Below are 16,997 nucleotides of genomic sequence, written 5' to 3' on the forward strand. Positions count from 1 at the left end.
TATCTGTTCTCATTGACACAGTGTATTGAAATAGCAGAAAGGAACACAGGCCCCTATGGCTTGCCTTTCTGGATATCAAGGGGAGCCTATGACAGTGTAATCCAAAAGGATTTGTGGGACATACTGGGCACTCTAGAGGTGGAAGATGGAGTAAGAAATCTTTTAAAAGATATCTATAAAAGTAACAGTGTGCTTATAAAATGGGAAAACAAGGTATCTGGCCTATAGAGATACAGCAGGGGCTTAGGCAGGGGTGCCCTCTGTCACCTCTGTTGTTCATAGCTGTATTTACAAGGATTAGAGAAAAATTAGAGAGGAGCGGACTTGGCTTCACCTTTCCTATTCCAAGCAGGGAGAATGGATTAAACGTCATTACCAGGACTGATGTATGCAGATGACATTGTACTTATGGCTGACAGCAAGGAAGACTTGCAGAGATTAATGGACATCTGTGGTAAAGAGGGAGATAGCTTAGGTTTGAAGTTTAGTAAAGAAAAATCGGCAGTTATGACTTTTAATGATAATCAGGGCAGCGAGCATAGGATACAGGAGGTTACGCTGGAGGTGGTGGATAAGTACAAATATCTTGGAGTGTGGATAAACAATGGGGCTGAGTACCTAACGGAACATGAAAAATATGTGACGGCTAAAGGTAGCAGAAATGCAGCTGTGATGAAAAATAGGGCACTGTGGAATTACAATAGGTACGAAGTGGTGAGAGGGATTTGGAAAGGGGTGATGGTCCCTAGTTTGACTTTCGGCAATGCGGTCCTGTGCATGAGATCAGAGGTTCGAGCAAGGTTGGAAGTTAAGCAGCGAGGGGTAGGTAGACTGGCTCTGGGAGCACACGGAAATACACCAAATCAGGGGGTACAGGGTGACATGGGATGGACGTCATTCGAGGGCAGGGAAGCCAGCAGCAAGATAGAATTTGAGGAGCGATTGAGAGAGATGGCAGAAAAGCGGTGGGCAAGGAGAGTTTTCAGTTATTTGTACATGAGGAATGTTAATACAAAATGGAGGAAGCTGACCAGAAAACTGTCAATCAAATATTTGGACTGCAGGAGGGGTGCAAACCAGGAAACAGCGGTTAAGAAAAAGGTTAAGGAGACTGAGAGGGGTCTGTGGAAAACAGGGATGCAGACGAAATCAGCACTGGGCACATACCGAACTTTCAAGCAAGAAATTGCCAAAGAAAATATCTACGATAATTCTAGGGGAAGCTCTTTGTTGTTTGAAGCCAGGACGGGAGTATTGCGGACTAAGATGTACCGAGTCAAGTACCAAGGTATAGACACGTTGTGCTGTGCGTGTGGAGAAGAAGAGGAAACGGCTGAACACCTCATACTTTTCTGTAAGGGGCTTAACCCTACAGTGCAAGGCAACGGGGCTGATTTTTTCAAAGCATTGGGGTTTAGGGACAGTGAAGGCAAAATAGACTTTAAGCGGGTAGAAATAACCAAACAGAGGTTATCTGATTGGTGGATAAAATTAAGGCAGAGGTGAAATTTCACCAACCACAAAGTACAAATTATCTTAATAGTGATGGCTAGGTGGCGTATGTCGCCGCCCGATTTAAAGGGTTCAGCCTCATCCATCCATCCATCCATCCATCCATCCATCCATCCATCCATCCATCCATCCATCCATCCATCCATCCATCCATAGAGATACATGCTAAAGACTAGTGTGATGGGATGTCACTAGATGGCGCTAGCGCAGCATAGTTGACGCATTAAAATACGGGATGGCGCTGCGCCGCTCGCTCCATTCTAATGTAAGTAACTCGGGCCAGGTGATATAAGTGGGAGATATGAACGCGCACATGGACGATTTAGACGGATATACTGATTACAACGGCTCTCTAGTGCTGGATTTGTGTGATGAACAGAACCTTATAGTAGTTAACAGGGAGAATAAGTGTCATGGACAGGTAACGTGGCAATGCGGAAACAGGCAGTCATGTATCGACTACGCCTTAGTCTCAGAAATGGTCTATGAACAACTAGACCAAATGATAATAGACGAAAATGGAAAAAATAGCCTGGGAAGCGATCATAGACGTTTAGCATTAAAGTTTGGGCGAGATACCAGCGCAGAACATGAACCAATAGCCTCAGAGTTTTTAAAAATGAATGACGAGCAAATAACAGAGATCGCAAACAACATAGAGAAGAAAATTCAGGCTTTTCTTACAGCAGTCTGGGAATATAAGGAACTGGTGGAGGTTATGCAGCATGAAATAAGGCGGACACGGCAAAACAATTGTTGGATTGGAAAGAGGAAACCACGTAAGTGGTGGAACAAGGAAATTAAACAAGCTATAGAAGAGCGTAAAGAGGCATCTAGGATTCATCGAGAAGCCAAAAAGTTGGGATTACAAGAAGAGGTGCTCCTTAGATGGAATACATTCCGAGAAAAGAAAAGGGTTGCGAGTGAGCTCGTGCAAGAGAAAATTAAATGCGCAAGTGAACATTGGTGCATAACATTCACAAAAGAGACAAAGGCGCCCCAAAAGATTCTGGAACCATATAAAGCACTCGGAGCTCCAACTAGAAACTCGCAAACGGCTATAAGGGATGAAGACGGTAACATCTATGAAGGCAATGATGCGCTGCGGTACATCGCAGACGTTATCAGGCATAACTTCGGCACGAGAAAAAGTGTAGTTCAGACAACAGATCCAGCAACGTCAGAGAGGCCTGAGAGATCAAAATTTAGCATAGAAAGCTTTTATTGGAAAAAGGCAGCAGAAAATGTCCCTAACAACACGGCAGCAGGACCCGATGAAATCCCAATACAGCTAATCAAATACCTCGGTCCAAAAAGCAAGGCACTGCTTACTAATGCCATAGAGCAAGTGATTAGAACAAAGAATATTCACGTTGGGTGGCGTGAAAGCAAGATGAATCTCATCTACAAAGGCAAAGGAGATAAGGATAAGACGAGCTCGTACAGGCCAGTTACAGTAACGTCGGTGATATATAGAATGGCAATGCAAGCCATAAAATTAGAACTGTCGAAGTGGGTGGAGGAAAACGATGTATTGGGGGAACTACAGAATGGGTTCAGGCCAGGCAGACGCTTAGAAGACAATATGTTTGTACTAACTCACTGCACAGAAATTTCAGTAGCTCAGAAAAGACCTTTATGGATAGCATTTCGAGATATTAAAGGAGCTTATGACAACGTAGACAGGGAATTGTTGTGGGATATTGTTCAATACGAAGGCATAGATGACGATTTCGTGGAGCTGCTGAGGGAGATATATCGAGACAACCAAGTACAAGTGGCATGGGAAGGCCGAAAAGGAAATGAAATGGTGGGAATTCACCAAGGATTGAAGCAAGGATGCCCTCTGTCACCATTGTTGTTCAAGCTTTACGTCAAGGGCATAGAAAGACGACTGGAAAACAGCGAATTAGGTTTTGATTTATCCTACATGCGTAATGGACAAATGGTGCAACAGAAGGTCCCTGGACTGATGTACGCAGACGACATTGTGCTACTAGCGGACAATAAAAAAGATTTACAGATACTTGCGAATATCTGTGGGAATGCAGCGACAAATCTAGGCCTTAAGTTTAGCACAGAGAAATCAGGGATTATGATCTTTAATGAACACACGAGTAACTTCGTGGTGTCAATTCAACAGCAAGTAATACCCATAGTGAAGCAATATAAGTACCTCGGCGTGCACATAAACGAAGGAAAGAATTACTCAAGCAACCACGAAGATAATCTGAAAATAAAGGGGAAGCGGAATGCAGCAATAATGAAACACAGAGCACTGTGGGGCCACAATAAGTATGACGTGGTGCGTGGAATCTGGAAAGGAGTAATGGTGCCAGCGCTAACATTCGCAAATGCCATTATATGCTTAAAATCGGATATATTGGCGGGTTTGGAAGTTAACCAAAGATCAGTAGGCCGGTTGGCTTTGGGAGCACACGGTAATACGACAAATGAGGCAGTGCATGGTGACATGGGTTGGGCCTCTTTTAAGGTCAGAGAAGCACAAAGCAAAATTAGTTTTGAAGAAAGGCTCAGGAACATGGATGAAAATAAATGGGCGGCTAAAGTGCACAAGTATCTCTACATGAAAAGCGTGGACACAGAATGGAGGAAGAGGTCAAGGAAGTTGGCAACCAAGTACAGGATAATCGAAACTGTAAATAGACAACCAGGGGTCATCAGAAAGAAAGTGAGAGAAATAGAGACCGTGAATTGGATGCAAAGAATGGAAACGAAAAGGACAATGGAGATTTACAAGAATGAGAAGAAAGAAATTAGAAGGGAAAATCTGTACGATAGCACGAAGGGCAGTGCCTTGCTATTTGAGGCTCGAGCCGGTTGCCTAAGGACGAAAACATATCGGAACAAATATTCGGAACTAGATGAAACATGTGTATGCTGCAGTAAAGATTCAGAGACCACTCAGCACATCCTAATGGAATGCGACGGGATTCACCCAGCGAGAACCGTAGGTAACGTGCAACTCCCAGAAGCGCTTGGGTTTAAAGTGGAAGGAAACATAAACAGATCAGCCGTAGAGATCAGCAAGAGACGATTAGAGTACTGGTGGAAAAAAAGGCAGGGAAAAAATGGATACGACCGGATCTCTTAAAATCATAGGCAGCGGTACAAGGTAAATTTTTGAAAAAGAAAAATAATGAGAGGTATACAAAAATTCCAGATAAAGAACATGTATAGTATACCTGATTAAATGAAGCAGGCTAGGTGACTATTTGTCGCCGCCCCGTTTCAAAGGGGATGCCAATAAATCATCATCATCATCATCATCATCATCATCATCATTCAGATGTATGGGAGCGCATAGCGTGATGAACGATCACTAGATCATTGGATGGAGGCGATCGTTCGAGATGTTTCGATGCAGTGCGATGGGAGACCGCTAGGGGTGAGAGCTATAAAATGCGCTCGCTCTTGGCGCGCTTCCTCTTTCGCTCGGAGTCGCTGTGCCATATGGAAGACAAGGCGGCGGAGCGGAGGGCACGGAAAGCGGCTGCAGCGCGCGCTCGCAGACAGAACCCGGAGGTGAGAGCCCGCGAAGCCGAAGCTGCATGGAGGCGCTGAGAAACGGATCCCGACGTTCGAGCCCGCGAAGCAGAAGGTGCACGGCGACGCCGAGAAGCGGATCCAGAAACTGTGAGAGCCCGAGAAGCGGCGAGGAAACGCGCGTACAGGCGGGCGGATCCCGAGGCTGCGCGAGCGCGGGAAGCTGCTGCCAGGCGCCTCAAGCGAGCTCTGCCCGAAGGCGGAGACGCGCGTTTCAAGCGCGACTTTCTAGACAACAGTTTCGGCCACAGCTGCAATGTCGGCGACAGATTGTGGTTTGCCAACAACCTCGTACGTACTCTGCCTTACCGAGACCTGGAACGCGAAACGACCGTTCATTAAAGGTTTCGTTCCCGTCGTTTGTACCCGAATACCGTCGTTTGTACCGAAGTACAAGAATGCACCGTTCATACTGGTTGGTGATTTTAACGTGGATATCGCAGACAGGAACAAACAATAATTGGCTTATACAACACATGGCTTACAGATATGCTCTCATGTGCACATCCTTTGACTACTTGAAACCCACGACCACCCGAGGGACGTGCATATACATTGCATTTACAAACGTCCAACTGCAACCCATACAAGAACCGCTCTCCTTGCATTTCACGGACCATAAAGCCGTCATTTGGAAGGGACAACGAAAGCCAAACCTCATCTAAGAAAATGAATAAAAGTTCTTATATCACCTCACACACTGGTTCTCACGTCTTTCATGATGATGTAATGGGGGAATTTTCACGGAAGAGTCCTGAACCTCCGGAGCTTCGCCCACTCATCATCATTCACCCCGTGAATATGCTGCGAAATTTTTTTGACAATGTCATCACAGGCGACGAATCTCGGGTGTTTGAATAGGACCCGACACAAAAAGGCAAAATGCCGAGTAGCACACCTCCTCCGCTCGCACCAAGAAGGACAGAATAAGCAAGTCGAAGGCCAAGCTCATGCTCATTGTGTTCGTTGACATCAGGCAGCTCATCCACCATGAACTTGTACCTCATGGCATAACCACAAACGCCAAATTCTACGTGGAAGTGCTCAAGGGACTCAAACGAAGGTTTCATCGGGTCCTGCCTGACATCGCGGGCGATTGCAATCTGCACCACGACAACGCGCCAGCCCACACTGCCTTCTTCTTGAACCGCTTCCTGGTCGATTTAAAGGGGTTAACGGTACCCCATCCGCCATACAGTGCTGACGTGGCTCCCCCAGACGTTTTTTTTTTTTGTTTCCGCGCTTGAAAACTCTTTAGGGACAGTTGACGAAGGCAAAGAGGCTTGCACCAAGGCTCTAACAGACATTCAGGAGGGGGCCTAGCGTGACGGGTTCGATGCCTGGAAGTCTCTCCGGAAGCAATGTATGTATGCAGGAGGAGCCTATTTTGAAACATTGTATTGTGTTGTACTGATCTGATCAATAATTTTTTAACCGACTCACTGACATTACTTTCGAATGTACGCTGTATGTCATGCGTAGCACTTTTTAAAGGCAAAGACGACGCAAATGTGTGCAAAGAGTGGCGACAATGGCATCATTACGATGATGCGACGGCTACTACAATACGACCATGGGATGAAAATGATGAAGTGACGACGATGGTATGATGAAGGCAGCCTGACGGCCATGATATAACGCTGATGTCACGACGACTGCACGATGACCATGAGATGACGACGCTGCAGTAACGACACGGGCGTGATGGCGAGAATGGGACGACGACGGTATGACCACGACGGGATGGCGAAGCTGGAGTGAAGCCGATGGAATGACTATCTTAAAATGATTACAATGGTATGAAGGCGACTGTATGGCGATGACGACGTGTAGATGATGGCATGATGACAAATTAATGGCGAAGGTGGAATCACGAATACGGCATCAAGAAAAGGTATGACGACAATGGGTTGATGAAATTGTAATCACTACGACAAAAAATTGGAGGACGCTGAAGCTTCGCCTTTAAGAGTGGAACGCGATAGCGTTATCGGGCGCCGTTCGCACCGCATTTTTCTTTATGAGTAGGCTTCACTGCAACGCACTACGTGAGAAAGCCAGCTTACAAAGACCAAGCTTACACCGATCCCCTTGAAGTCGGCTTCACTTTTAAACACAGATGCATTGCTGGGAAGACATTTTACAGGGGCATTATAAGCCGTCTTATATCAAAATGTAAATGCTCTAGGACCTTTTTCATTATTTTATTAATTGTTTGCGGTTGGCCCGAGGCGCGCGCGTGTCCAAAATTTGGAGGACGCTTTAGTATTCAAAGATCCCTGAATGCCTGTGAGGCTTCCCGGCAGCTGCAGCTTTCTTTTCTTTTTTTCCACCTTCGCCTCTGCGCGCCGCTACCGTATTACGCTGCCGTGGAGGCGAGCGCCATCTGGATGGGGCCTTCGCAAGCAACCTACCCGAGCGCGCCGCTGTTGTTATGGTAGAAATGCTGAAAAGGGGTTTTGTGTTTGAGCTTCCTCGTAACAGAATTATGTTTTCTCATACATTAAAATTACAATTCGACGCTATCGTCTCTGTAGGTTGTAGTTATGTCGACCTTTACGATTTTTCTCACGGATTTTACTTTGAGAAATTCAATTTTTCTTCACTAACGCCTTGCGCCACGTGGAGGGCCTGTACGGTCGGCGTGGTTCGGGGTGAATTACTCCGCCAGGATCGCCGATGCCCACGTCAACGCTGGATTTACTGCGACACGGGGACCTTAACACTGTCGTGTTAAAAATGACGGTCGAACGACCCTGAGCGCATGATGGCGACTGTGATGATGACGACGCCATGGCCAGATTGTCATGACGAGGACGGCATAACAACGACGGCATGTGGCTGTTGGGTCTCACTTCCGTGTTCAGGTGCATCACCTACCACCGCAGGCCGCCTTATTTCGCACTATATCCGGTACTGGCAAATCAGGTAGCCTTAATATACACTATATTCGGTGTTTGTTTACATTATAACTGTTATTGGCCAATCGAGCTACCTACGGCGAAGCTGTATAGCTCTACATCCCAATGGGTCCGTCGTCTCCGTCAAGGCCGATTCACACTAGGCCGACACGGCACCGATTTTCGTCTGCCGACTATTGCATGGCGACAGCATTTTCATTTCTTTAAACCGTTGGCCACAGTATTTTCCGTCCTGTAAACTGCTCGCGTCATCAGTCGGCTGACCAAAGTCGTTATCGTGTCGGCGTAGTATGAATCAGCCTTAAGCAAACACTCGCCGCTGGGTTCTTTGCAGCACCAGCAGATGGCGCTCGCCTCCGCACATTTACGGCAGCGGTGGTGCTGGCCTGCGGGGAAAGAAAAAAGAACCAGAAAGCTCGCCTTCGTGCATAGCGTTCGGCGCAAGCGTTTTCCGTAAAGATTACGCTTGCATTAGCTGCAGTTGCTTGGAAGCGGCAACTGCAGCAGACGAAGCAGGGAATGACGCAACTATACTTTCGTATGCAAAACAAGCAACTGATTTGTGTTGTGGCCGTGCTATGGGAAGGTCACGTATAGTGAGTGCTTATGAAGAGCAGCGTGCGGTGAAAGCGTGGTTAAGTGCATTTCTCATCTCTCTGGTACACTCTTTGTAGGTGTACGAAGTAGCGGTGCAAGCGAAGTCGCAAGCCGTTGAAACGTCTTGGGCTACTAATTAGGTAAAGTGCATGTGAATGCCGCCATGTGAACAATTTCAACTACGTCGTAATTGGTAATCGTTCTAGTTGTTGTTTACAGCTTCGCTGTCCTGTATCTTGGAACGTCTTGGATATTCCGTACGGATGACCAACGCACTGACAAAAATGCCCAACATGAATACAAGAAACTATGCACGTCTCACCGATTCCCAGGAACATGCATCCAATCTTTCACATCAGACTGCGACAAGCCCAAGCGCAGGCACTCGCAAGAAAGTATGAAAACCATCCCAACATCTTGTACGTAGACGTGGCCAACACGGCAAGAAGCACCGCATTCGTCACCAGCGTAGTCGACAATCACGGGACCGAAATAAATGCGTCGTCGGTTTCCAGAGCAAGCGCTGCGGAGGCAGAGGAACTAGCGATAGCGACAGCGACGAGACCGCACTGGGATTACGTCATAGTTCTGACGTACTCGCAGACAGCATGCAGAAATTATTACAGGGCCAAAATTTCCAGCGCCGCACATTCGCATTCCGAGTGGAGCGCACCAGCTCCCACCATACATACAAATCGTGTGGACTCCTGGGCATGAGTCCTTACGCGGCAATCAGCAGGCACACGCCTACGCCAGAGCGCATGCACACCGGGAGCCGCGAGAGGGCCTAGCTCGCCGAGCAGTTCCATCCCGAGCCCATATCAGTAACCTACACACACATCCTACAACACTATCGCCTTTCACGAAGAACACTACCCCCACCGCATAATGCTCTGACGCGAGAGGAAGCCGTAATATGGCGAAAACTCCAAATACATATCCACATTTGAGTCTATACCACGCCATACACCCTGCGCTGTATTCCTATAAATGTCCACACTGTGATCAATGCGCAACACTTTACGACATGGTATGGGCTTGCGCAGACACACCACTGCTCACACCCATAACACACCCAACCACACGCCGCCCTGTCCAGTTCCGACTCGACGGAACAGCTCAACCTGGTCAGCCAAGCGAGAAGGGCAGCTAAGGCCACTGGACTCCTGGACTGAGGGGACCACCCACTGCAGAGCGGAAGAGCTACCCACGCTCGTGTGCTCTTTACCATGAAGTTTATTCTCTCTCTCTCTCCAATCACCTTCACAGCGTGGATCGGTGATCGTTTTTTTTTTTTCTGTGTGCACTATGTCTGGCGGCATTTCGAGCAGCACTTTCTCCGGGATAGGCTCACATTTTTTGAAAACAAGATTGGCGCGTCCTTGAGCGTGACCTTTCTCTGACCTTGGTTCCGACTAGCCAAAAAATGCTTCACATTTAAAACAATAAACGATGGGAGCATGTCGTATTGACTACGCAATGCATGGAGATCAGACAAACCGTTAATAATGTTACGTTATGCACTTTCTGTCCCTATTTTTATAACTTTGCCCTGCTTTTATCGATTTTTACTAGAAGCACCCTCGTTCAAATCTTTTCATGATGTTACTTAGTCATTAACACGAAGCTTTGTCGGTGTATTCTGGTGACTATTTAGTTCGTGTGAAGATTATGGTACATAATTTTACGGCGCGAATTTAAATGTGGCTGACCGAGTCAGACGGGACTACCGCATCGGCCTGTGTCCTGTATATCTGGCTCTGTCCAGTCTAAATATGCGTCATAAAATTGTTTCATAATATATGTAACCTACTAGCCCATCTTGCTTGTTGATATGTTTTCTACTCATGTTTTCTACTGAGTAGAAATTCTATCATAGGATGTATTCGATTCATGCTGACTTGCTCGGATATTTGCAGGCAACCTAATTTCTGTTCACCAAATAAGACATCAGACCAAAAAGTTACGAAACAAAACGCCCATCCTAAAATATTTCGCATTATCTTTGGCTTTTTCTTCACAAGATCAGTTTTCCATCTCCCGGAAACTGCTTTTACGAACAATTCAAGCATAAAAACGTTTTGTGAATGTGGACGCTTTTTTTTTCCTGCCAGCAACGTGCCTCTATGCAGATATGAATCAATTCGCTAATTTGCCATGACGCGTTGAGGAGACTGTATTAGCTGAATAGAGGATCCATTTTTTTCAAATGAGAAGGACGTGCGTGTAGCTAACTTGCACAGCGAACGCGCTCTACATACCTTTGTTGATAGCAACTTGCATCTATAACACGAGACACCTGTTCCCCCCGCCCATTTGCTCCTCTCTGCTTATTTTGTTTCAGATTATCAACAATACAATGGATGTTTACCTCGGACGCGTCTCGGGTGTTCCCATGGAAACAGCAAAACATTTTCACTGCGTGCGCTCCTCATACCAAGGATATGAACCCCAAAATCAAACCGTATATCGTTCTGTCAAATTCGAGTACAACAACGACAGGTGAGCGGATCGGTATTCATCGCGGTATTATTGCTTGAAGGTGCGTCTCAAGCGACGTTGCATGAAATGGCGCTTCTATTACCGTTAAATAAGTGCTTAATAAAGAGCACAAAAATACAAATTTGCACTCTGCTAAACAAAAGTTGAACAATTAAGCATAACACGCTGTCTTTAAGAGAGATAGGGGTATATAACGTGTCTCCCAGCTGACGTTAGTCAAGCTGCTCAACGAATAGCACGATTTAAAACACCCGGTGCAAGGTACAGTCATAGAACTTACGGGGTTCTGTCATCAGACGTGTGGCAACCGGATACCGTAAGCTTTATAATTGTACCTTGCACCGTGTGTTTTTAAATTGTGTTATTCATTGAGCAGGTTAGCTAACGTTAGCTGAGATGCCCTGTGAGTGTGCGTACAGTCGACAAGTAACCACGAATGACTTGTATATTGACAAAGAAACTTGTGGGAGGATATAGATTGGATGCAATACGGCTGGCGCGCACTCTAATGCAACAATATTACCGATGTATTTGAAAATTACCTCATCAGTGTGTTCGACCTTGACTACTTAATTAAGCGCTGGAATTTGGAGCAGAACGATAATACCCGAGTTGTAGCGAACGATCATGCAGTGTGCGTTGGAAAGAGAAATAAAGCAGTTATTTGTTAGTTTCCTGACCGAACATAACGTACCTTATGGAAAGCTGATGATGGTCATATTAAATGCAAATATTTTCAAACGTAAGGGGAGAGCACTAAATATATCCGAGATAGTGATGCTAAAAGTACGTTCCATTACGTTAACATAACATATCTAGTACATTGAAAACAATTGCCACTTACTTGTTTTTCTACTTTCTTTTCAGCGAAACTTGGAACAGGTAATATGCGCGGAGTTTGGGGCTGTCGCTTTTCAAAAGAATGCCATTTGAGTTTTACTGAATGCAACAGTTATTTTTTCCCTCTGAGAAGCCCGCAATATTATCGCAGGTGTAACTCATCCGCACATGGTAAGGGATATCTATTTAGGTTTGTTCATACACCGTCCATGCAGTTAGGTGCAATGTGTGATTTACTCCCAAGGCCTAGGTGTCGTGAAAATTTGGCCGCAAAGTTTAGTAATACGTACTGACAATAAGGCGAACATGAAAGCTGTGACTCTGGCTACTATTCACACATTCACAAAAAATAATCGGGGAGGGAACAATGCGTAACATGTTTTGGCAAAGCCACAGTACCCCTCCCCTCCTACCCCCTTCTTCTTTCTTATTGCAATTAGCATTCTGAGACTACTTCAGCTACTTTGTGTCTGTATATTCATCTAGCATCTTTACGCAACTTTCTATTTAATATTGTTATGCAGATCCCACACACATCTCGAAATATAAGTGAAGCGAAGCATTCGTGAAGCGAATAACAAATTGCTTTAAATTTGCCTATCCCATTCCTGTGTTTTTGGCGTAAACACCGTACAGAAAACCAGCGCGCGGGCATGTGCTCTCGCGCACCCGTACTGCGCATCGTGACACACGCAGCGCTGCGTGTCAACTCGTTGACACGCAGAGAGTTTCAGGGTCGTTGCATGCGAGTGGACGCACCGCATATGGGCTCCTTCTTCAAAGTCCACAGCGACCGGACATTTTGACCTGACGCTCTCGAAATTGCCATCATCACATCCGGGAAGGTGAGCCGCACATTTTGAACCCACCCGGCTATCGCTGGCCCGCCCGGGTCGGATTTTTCGGCCTTTTTTTCCGTTTCTCCGGCGCTCGCCGGAGCTAGGCCTATATACTTTTGGCCTAGCGTCCGCGACCCCCCGCAACCCACTCAGCCATGAACTATCAAGTAGTTGGCACCGAAATCGACCCCGCCGAAGTCCAAAACGGAGAATGGGAGACCATAATGCGTCTCCGTAACCGATACCGCCCGGCGACTGCCAGTCAATCTCCCCAACACTCCGCAGGGATGTTACCGGAACCCAACGACGGCGACGGCCGCCCAACTGAGAAATCTCGACATGCGACGCCATTGACGCGTTTTCGACGCGCGCCTCTCCCGCAACTCCCGCGGGGAGACCTCAAGGTCGTAGTTAGACCGCGCGGCGGTTTCGACGTATCCAAGGAGACCCCCCGCAGGCATTTCACAGCGATATGCGCAGCGACTAAAGTACCCCTGCAGGAAGCGCTCGCCCAGGACCAGGTGCGGCTGCACCCAGCCAACAACACCTTCACGATCAGCACACCAGTGGAGGCTCGAGCTCGCACTTATGCCCAAATCACATCAATTACCATCGGCACTAACTCAACTGATGCCACCGCCTACCTCGCTCCGCCCGATGACGCCGTGCGGGGCGTCATTCATATGGCCCACAGTGGTGAGTCGCACGCGGAAATCATAAATGGACTTGTCCCCTTCAATCCTGAGCTCCCAATCATTGACGCGCGGTCCTTTGGAAAAAAGCGGTCAATAATTATCACTTTCGCCACTGGACCTTTGCCCAAAGCTATCCGCTTTTGGGCGGGTGTTCACACATGCTTTCCCCATCGACCCAAAATGGAGACATGCTACAACTGCCGCCGCATCGGACACCGCCAGGATGTCTGCCCCGCACCAGCCAGCGGATGTTGCCACAATTGTGGTGAAACGCACACGCCGACCGATCCCCCAACCTGCCCACCCAAGTGCATCGTCTGTGGGGACGGGCATCATACTGGAAACATACAATGCAAGTACCGGTACGCCCGCCCGCAACCACGCACTACCCAGCCAGCTACCGGACACCAGTCAAGAACCCGGGAGCAGACGCCAGCCCCTCGAAAGTCATCGCGCAGTGCAAGCAGTGCGCGCTCCGCCTCCCGTGACCGCAGCAACAAGCTCCGCCAGGACCTCACATGGGCCGACCGTGTAAGGAAATCGCCGCCTGCCTCCACCCAGAAAATTCCGGACCACAACGAAGGGGAGCTCCGGGCCCTGCGGGAGGAGGTAAGCCGCCTCACAGCCCTCACTCAGCGCTCACTTGCCTCTCCTACTCTTTCTCTCTCAACTTCACCTCCTACTCTAACACAAACCAACACCGCTCCCCCTCAATCACCACCCTCAAAAAAAGAACGCATCACTCCCTCACCGCCTGCCTCCAAGCCGACCGATGTCGACTCTAAACTGAAAGAGCTCTCCGACCAATTCGACAAAAAACTAAACAATCTTGAGATTCGCCTCGAAAGTAATTTCAACGCCCTTCTCTCTGACCTCACTATGAAATTGGAAACGCACATTGAGCGCTGCATGGAATCCATACTCCAGAAGATGGTCGGCCTTCTCGAAGCACGCCTCACACAACTCCCCCCGCTCTCTACCCCTCTTCTCCCCACAGCACAGCCTACCGCCATAGAACCCCATATCCCAATAGATACCAGACTCGCCCCTCTCATCCATCCGCCTACGCTCCAATATGGCGGGACGGGGCAACAGTAATTATCTACACATCCTAACCTGGAACTGCCGCGGCTTCCGGGGTAAGCGCGCGCCCTTGCAGCTTCTACTTCCTACACTTTCCCCAACGCCCCAAGTCCTTCTTCTCCAAGATACTGCCACTCAGGCCGCACTCCCCGGTTACAACTCCACACACTCTGACACCACAAACACACCCAGGGCATCCACACTTGTGCACCGTACTCTAACACATAAGACGCATTACATCACGTCAGAGACGCCCTGCGTGATCACCGAAATTATCCATCACACACATACACTCCCATCCATCTTTATTGCCAATATCTACCACCCCCCATCCAAACCGATGGCCACGTTGGAGTCCCTCCTCCGAGAGCTGCACCGCCTGGTAGGGAAGCACCCCCTACTAATCGGTGGGGATTTCAACAGTCAACACACTGACTGGGGATACGAAACAACCACACACAGAGGTCGCAGGCTCTGGCTGCTCCTGCAGAACCTCCAACTTTCCGTCCACAACAATTTTCAGATTCCTACGCGAATCGGCAACAGTGTCAGCATGGACACTAGTCCGGATCTGGTGCTCAGCTGCTCCCTCCGTGATGTGACTTGGACGAGAACACAACACACACTGGGCAGTGATCATTACATGATACAAGTCACCGTCCCATTCAAGCCACCCCGGCACACCTACATGACACACAAACTAATTAACTGGGACGCTCTCCGCACCACGCGAACTGCCAGTCCTGACAACCCCATCACCGACATCAACGACTGGGTAGACTCTCTTCAGACTGACATCCAACACCATACGCAGCAGATTGAAACCACCACAGACGTCCCCACCCTAGACTCCCGACTCGCCCACCTCTGGGAGGCCTACCACAGTCTCCTAGAGAGGTGGAAACGCGGTAAACATAACAGAACACTCAGAAAACGCTTAGCCACTCTACAATCTCAAATTCAATTACATTCGGAGGAGCTCTGCCGCTCCAATTGGGGACAAGTATGCGACGGCATCGCCGGGAGACTGTCCGCAAAACGGGCGTGGCAGCTCCTCCGACACCTCATCGATCCGTCGAAAACAAAAAACACCTCCCAGCACCATGTCACCCGGCTCATACACGCACACATAGACAACCCCGATGCTCTCTTGGATACACTCCGCGACCCATACACCTCACCCGGCATACCAACTCCTCTCCCCTCATATACAGGACCGGCGAACCCCGAACTCGATACCGCCATAACAGAGGCGGAGGTCAGAGCAGCCCTCCTGACTCTCCGCACCAAATCTGCACCCGGCGCCGACCAGGTCTCCAACACAGCGCTCCGTAATCTGGACGATCGATCGATCGCTCGTATCACGGAGTATTTCAATCAGTGCTGGAAGGAGGGCACCCTCCCCCAGTCCTGGCGCCACGCGAAGGTAATCTTCATCCCAAAGCCCAACAAACCACTTACACTCCAAAACCTTCGCCCAATCTCGCTAACCTCGTGTCTCGGAAAGCTTTTCGAGCACGTGGTATCAGCGAGACTCACACAGCACATGGCAGACCATGACTTATACCCTCACAGCATGGTGGGATTCCGTCCCCATTTGTCCGCACAAGACGCCATGTTGCAAATCACCCATGACATCTTCGACCCGCTTATTCCAGGCCACACCAAGGCAGTCTTGGCTTTGGATTTATCCAAAGCCTTTGATCGCGTTGAACATCACGCGATCATGACTGCACTCTCCCCACTGAATGTGGGTGCACGTACGTACACCTACATTCAGGCCTTTCTCACAGCACGCACGGCTGAGCTTCGCTTCGGCCCGCTCACCTACCCCACATACTCTCTAAAAAGCATCGGCACCCCGCAAGGGTCCGTCCTCTCACCTTTCTTATTTAATATCACTCTGATCCCCCTAGCACGACAATTGGTAACCGTTCCTCACCTGAAACATACTCTATACGCTGACGACATCACGCTATGGACTACCCATGGCAGTGATGGCACCATACAGGACACTATCCAAGCAGCCGCCAATCTGACCCAAAACTATGCAGTCAGCGTAGGACTTTCTTGTTCCCCAGAGAAGTCCGAGATGCTCTGCATCCGTCCCAAGAACCGCAACTCACCCTGCTCCCCCATCGTCATCGAACTGGAAGGCAGACCGGTACCAGAGGTGAAAACTCTCCGGATATTGGGTATGCTTATCCAGAGTGACGGGAAGAACACTACTACACTCCGCAGACTCAAGCAAGTGGTGGGGGCGATCTCGCACCTTATCCGCCGGGTCTCGTGCCACCACAGGGGCATGAGGGAGCGTGACCTATGCCGCCTTGTTCACGCCTTTGTGCTCAGCCGTGTGCTCTACTCCACCCCCTACCTCCAGCTCTCTCGTCGTGAAACTGACGCCATGGATGATCTCATTCGTAGAGCATACAAAGTCG

At 48.5% G+C, this 16,997-nt stretch overlaps 1 protein-coding gene across 1 annotated transcript in view; it reads left to right on the forward strand.

Moving 5' to 3' along the window:
* LOC119441021 (uncharacterized) overlaps window positions 1-16,997 on the forward strand; it is a 58,561-nt gene that overhangs the window by 11,605 nt on the left and 29,959 nt on the right. The window contains exons 2-3 of the mRNA XM_049661461.1: window positions 10,942-11,099; window positions 11,967-11,981. Of these exons, the coding sequence (XP_049517418.1) occupies window positions 10,957-11,099; window positions 11,967-11,981 (158 nt within the window). The 5' untranslated portion in view covers window positions 10,942-10,956. The remainder of the gene's footprint in view (window positions 1-10,941; window positions 11,100-11,966; window positions 11,982-16,997) is intronic.

Source organism: Dermacentor silvarum, chromosome 2 (assembly GCF_013339745.2).
Source record: "Dermacentor silvarum isolate Dsil-2018 chromosome 2, BIME_Dsil_1.4, whole genome shotgun sequence".
Classification (NCBI taxonomy): Eukaryota; Metazoa; Arthropoda; class Arachnida; order Ixodida; family Ixodidae; genus Dermacentor; species Dermacentor silvarum.